Here is a 6,007-nt window from a genome sequence, read left to right on the forward strand (position 1 = left end):
CACACAGATGCCCAGATGAAAATGAAACGTACGACCACCTAAAACAAAAAGGAAAAATCTCGAAAACATTTGCATTCTTTTCATTTCAACAAACTCATATTCACAGCAGCAGTTAGAGTTAAGTCCGGCCTTTGTTCCCTCTGTCCTCTTCATGCTCTCATGCCCATGTTCTCACATCTTCTACAATCACCATATTCCCTTTACTTTCATCTATCATCCATTGTAATTCCAATCTTCTAAATTCCAGTGACTCGTCTTTCCTCTCTTCTACCTTCTGTCTCCGTCTTGCCGCCTGGCCCCCGTTCAGTTGACAGACTGCAGGCGGTGAGGAGGGGAGAGGGGAGGGGGCGCGGGAGGAAACGCTGTGGCATTGCACAGCAAACTTCCCTAATAGGCTAATCTAATCTCATCTCTTTGCGGTCTATGACCCTGTGTTTACTTTCAGCCCCGTGTCTGCACACAGGCTCGGCCTCGCCTCGCTGAATGCAGATTTGTTCCCAGTGAAAACCCCATCATTGGTGTGATCTTGGGAACGGGCACCAACTCTGTGACCATCTGCCCCGGTGATGCCTGCGGGCTGAGGGACGCTCTCGTCCTCGTGGAGCTTCTGTAGCTCCCGTGTGGGACTGTGTCCACTCAGCTTATCACCTGATACTGAGGTGAAAACTTTATATTGAAAGATGGAATTTAACTTCACAAACGCAAAGGCAGCATAGGTAGGATCAGAAAGACCGGACAGTAACTGAAAAAACAACTGTTAAACCGAGTGTTCCCCTCCTCCCTCTATACATTGCTTGCTCCTGGATTAGATAAAGTGTTGTGGGATTAGGGGCTGCAAAGATGACAATAAAGTGAGTGTCTTTGGTTTGAATGGAGTCATCACGCTGAGGTCAGGGTAGCACAGATCCACATTTTCTAAAAGGAGCAAATAACTCATGGAATATTTGAGAATATAATCATGGGATTGAGTCACTCCTCTATAACAATTAGATTATTGTTATAGTCTTAATGTAGGATTAATAAAGTCAAGACTCCCTGTAATATAAAGTGAGGTAAGACTCACTGTAATCTTAATAAAGTTAGACTAAGTGTAAGATTGAGTTAGATTTGAGGTCAAATGAAAAAAATCAGACTTACTTTACGATAATACAGTCAGATTAAATTTGGATTTAGTGTATGATTAATGTCATAAGGAACAATAGACTTAGAGTAGGATTAATAAAGTCAGACTCACTGTAAGATTAATAAATCGGATTTACTTTAAGATTAAAACATTCAGTTTTCCTTTTCAAGTTAACTTAATTTTAGATTATTAAAGTTAGAATAAGTGTCGGGTTAGTGAAGTTAGATTTACTTGAAGATAATTAATGTTAGATTAAGTGTTAGGTTAGTGAAGTTAGATTTACTTTAAGATAATTAAAGTTAGATTAAGTGTCAGGTTAGTGTAGTTAGACTTACTTAAATTGAAGTTAAAATAAGTGTCAAATAAGCACAAATTGACATTTCTCCCCATTTTCTAAACCTTTAAGGAGAAAACACCTCATCGAATATTCGGGAATATAATTGTGAGATTGAGTCACTTCTCAAACACGATATACTGTAGCTGTCCAAATACAGAGATGTTTAAATTTGACTGACTGCTGCTTCAAGTAAGTAACTAACAGCAGCTTCACAGGAAGTTCAGCCAAGGACAAGTATGTGCGGATAATTCCAAAATCTATGAAAATACGTGCGGACAAAAATGTTTACAAGGCACACAGTTTTTTTTGTCAAAGCTCATTATTATAGTGCCTGACAAAACTTGTTGAAAAGGGACAAAGAAAGAAGCGGGGGTACGCACGTCCCATTGTCTTCATCATGCTCTTGGCTTCAGACAAAGACAGCCAAGAGCTTTCAGACCACAATGTCTCATAACCACAAGTAAAAAAGAAAGGGAACAAAAAAAAAAAAGCCCTCCTGGGGCTGGAACAGCAGCGTGTCAGCAACATATCAACGATCCAACAACAGAACATGACACTGCAATAAATTTCTCCCATGTCAAACAAATCTGCAGAACACTACTTTTTTTTTAGGTGGGATGTACTCACCCCTCGCAGCAGTGGACACCAGGACCATCTCCAGCAGCAGACACAACCACAGAATCATTTTCGGGGTTAATTCTCAGAGAAAAAGCACTCTGACGCGCGGCCTCTTAGATCTGCAAGACACGTGAACGAGAAAAGTTCCATATTATAACAAACGATAACTGTGTGTTAAAATATCTACGTGGGGGAGCGACGGTGCTGACGTGTGTGTTTGATGACACCTCATCACTGCATGATTTAAATGGCTGCATCATCTGCTGCCAGAAGCCGACGTAGTTTATTACAAAATTAAAAAAATAAAAAATAAATAAAAAAAACACCCTACACATTCATTACTTCATGTGACAGGGAACTTTTGATTAATTGCTTCCAAAATAGCTGCTAGCGCAATGGAATTAAAAACATAATTTAGTACCAACTGGCTGACAGCTGGTGAATTTGAGTCAGGACAAAAAAAAAAACATGACATATAATAACGTATGTGTCTGCATCTTATTATGGGCTGTCATAGGTTTGACTACTTTTATGACATTTCATGGGGGAAAAGGAGGGGAAGGTTACAAGCACTATCTTCCAAAAATGATAAATCATAATCTACTTTTTGTCTGCTGAATATTTTCCTGAATTCTACAGGAGTCAGAAAGAAAAACGAATCACTGAGGGGAACACCAGAATAAATCTGTCCAAACTCAAGCATTTCTGTTGGAGTCAAACTATTTTCCTTACAGATTTATTCTGCCCACCTGTCCGTGTCTCTTCTTACAGTGGTTTTTAAACTTTACGCCACATAAATTCTTCCCCTGAACCTTTTACGAGATCTCGTTTCAGTAGCTTCACGTGCGGCGCGACTCAGATCAGAAAATTGTCAACCGCTGTGTCGCGGTTCACAGAAACTGCTCGAGAACGGGTAATTGATTAGTGACAATCAAGATATTTCCAGGTGTTGCCAGGGTGACGTAAAAGATGAAGCTGTGTATTAATGGACACTGTAGTAGTGAACAGTCTGAAACCTTCATTAGAATGATTTACATGTCAAGTTTATCCTGTTTAAACATTCAGAAGAGCATATTTTAATTCATGAAACAGATTAATATTGTTGTTTGTAATAAAGTAAACCTGTGTTTTAAAACAATATGACACTTGATTAATAAACTGTTTGTTCATCAGCAAAGTGAAAAAAAAATTTAATTCAACATATTATTAAGGAAAAGCGCAATGTAGGACTATTAAAATCAAACTTAAAGTTAGTGTAAGATTGAGTTAGATTTAAGGTAAGATGAATAGACTTTAAGGTAAGACACATGAAATCAAATTTACAGTAAGATTAATAAAGTTAAAGTTTATGTAGATTAAATGGATCAGGATTTCTTAAAATGAATAAAATTAGACTTAGCGTAAGATTAAGGGAAAACAAATTAAAACAGACTTTGAGGTAAGACACATGACATCAAACATTAAGGTAATTGTAGTCAAATTTACAGTAAGATTATTGAAGTTAAACTTTATGTGGATTGAAAAAATCAGGGTTACTTAAAATGAATAAAGATAGACTTTGTGTAAGATTAAGGTAGATTTAAGGTAAAACTTATAAAAACACACTTACTGTGAGGTAAATACAGTCAGATTTGGCACAGTAAAGACAGACTTAGTATGAGATTATAAGAATTAGAGTATTGTTGTAAAGTCAGACTCCCTGTAAGATTATGTGAGGTAAGACTCACTGTAATCTTAACAAAGTTAGACTAAGTGTTAGATTAAGTTAGATTTAAGGTAAAATGAATAAAAACAGACTTACATTAAGATAATACAGTCAGATTAATTTGGGATTAATGACATCAGGAGTGTTGATATAGATTTAATGTTGGGTCAGACTCACTGTAAGATTAATAAAGCTGGATTTACTTTAAGATTAAAACATTCAGGCTTCCCGTAAAGGTGTATACATCTAGACCTATTGTAAGAATAGTGAAGTTGTACTTGTTGCAACAAAGTCAGACTTACTATAAGATTATTAAAGGTAGAATAAGTGTCCAGTTAGTGGAGATATACTTACTTTAAGACTATATAAAAGTTAGATTAAGTGTGAGGTTAGTGGAGTTAGACTTACTTTAAGATTATATTAAAGTTGGAATAAGTGTCAGGTTATTGGAGTTAGACTTACTTTAAGATAAATAAAGTTAGAATAAGTGTCAGGTTAGTGGAGTTAGACTTACTTTAAGAGAATTAAAGTTAGAATAAGTGTCAGGTTAGTGAGTTAGACTTACTTTAAGATAAATAAAGTTAGAATAAGTGTCAGGTAAGTGGATTTCGATTTACTTTAAGATAAATAAAGGTAGAGCAAGTGTCAGATTAATGAAGTTAAACTAACTTTAAGATAATTGAAGTTAGAATAAGTGTCAGGTTAGTGGAGTTAGACTTACTTTAAGATAAATAAAGTTAGAATAAGTGTTTGACTTACTTTAAGAGTATTTTAAGCAGACCTCGTGTGAGATTAGTAAAAATAGTGCGAGATTATTGAAGTCAAACTTACAGTGAGAGTCCCAGCAGTGATGACAGATCCTCCAGTTAATGTGAGCCACTGGTGTCCTGCACGGTTAACGTGCCCGTTATCCCGCACTAACTTTATCCACCTCCTCTCTCTCTCTCTCAGCTTCTTAATTACAACAGCGTGAGGAGATGTGAGGAGATGTCACCGCAGCGCGAGTGAAGTGCAGTGAAATAACAATAATAATTAAAAAAAAAACCTTCACAATAAGTCACCGCGAGCGACACAATAACAGAGGAGTAAAAGATAAAAACACAGTTTATGTAGACTGAGGTCAAACACGTGAGTAGAAGCAGAAGACTGTAGTATTTCTGAATGACAGTCTGCGTGTAAAGCAGGAACTGCAGCGGGAAACAGAAGAAGGGGAGAAATGAAATAGTACTCATAAAAAAAACTTCTCCGCTCGTCAGTTGACGTAACTCTTCGCGTAATTAGCGTAAAAAAAAAAAGCCGAACACCGCGTCCACTTTGCCTCTGGCAGCCGCTTCACGGTCCAAACTTCAGCCGCAGGCGAGAAAACAAAGTGCGTGGACGGACCCGCCCAGCGGCTCAACTTTCCACCAATCACAGCGCGGGCCAATCAGAGCGCCGGCCAATCACAGCGCAGCACTGTGCTGGACAAATTTGGAGCGGTTCAGGCTGGAGAGAGAGAGAGAGAGAGAGAGAGAGAGAGAGGAGGGAGAATGATCCAGCGTGACTGTGATTTTAATGTTCATATGTTGATTTTCTACGGTAAATATCACGTACACATGATTTATTGGGGTTTTTTCGACAGCAGTCCAACCTTGTTTGAATTCCAAAGAGAAATAATGCCTTATTGTTTTCTTATACCCTTATATATCCTTATTTATTAACTTATTCATGTTATTCTTTGTATGTACTGGTTTTTAATGACTGCCTTTATTCAGTATTACCTTTGCAACACCCATACAATTCCTTCATGTCTGATACATTTATGCGTTTTAAAATATTTAAAGTGATGTTCTCAAATGCACTTTTGGAGATTTATCACTTTGTATTGTACTGACTATAGGTTTCATTATTATTTATTTTGTTATTATAATTGTTGTTGTTGTTGTGTCTTGTTATCATTGTATGTTACCTATTTCAAAGTTGAATAGAAAACATTAGATCACAAAAGGTTGTGTAAAAAAAAGGAAAAACAAAACAATTAAGACTTCTTTTTGAACAAGCCTGAATAGAATAGAATAGAATAGAATAGAACAGAATAGAATAGAATAGGGTTTTAGTGAGGACACCATTGGTCCAGAGCAGCTTGTCTAACTGACAGTGTGTGTCAACACTGCCACCTCGTGGCTAGGTAATGAATTTACTAGTGGTGAGTCACATTTTTTTTTTACATTTTTATTAGATCAAA

General features: G+C 36.9%; 1 protein-coding gene across 1 annotated transcript in view; it reads right to left on the reverse strand.

Moving 5' to 3' along the window:
• The window catches only part of fgfrl1a (fibroblast growth factor receptor like 1a), a 76,205-nt gene extending 71,157 nt beyond the window's left edge, over positions 1-5,048 (reverse strand). Inside the window, exons 1-2 of the mRNA XM_044039447.1 lie at positions 4,615-5,048; positions 2,088-2,197 (exon numbers count right to left, since the gene is read on the reverse strand). Of these exons, the coding sequence (XP_043895382.1) occupies positions 2,088-2,145 (58 nt within the window). The 5' untranslated portion in view covers positions 2,146-2,197; positions 4,615-5,048. The remainder of the gene's footprint in view (positions 1-2,087; positions 2,198-4,614) is intronic.
• Positions 5,049-6,007: the final 959 nt, after the last annotated feature.

The sequence above is a fragment of the Solea senegalensis genome, linkage group LG12, assembly GCF_019176455.1.
Source record: "Solea senegalensis isolate Sse05_10M linkage group LG12, IFAPA_SoseM_1, whole genome shotgun sequence".
NCBI classification, from domain to species: Eukaryota; Metazoa; Chordata; class Actinopteri; order Pleuronectiformes; family Soleidae; genus Solea; species Solea senegalensis.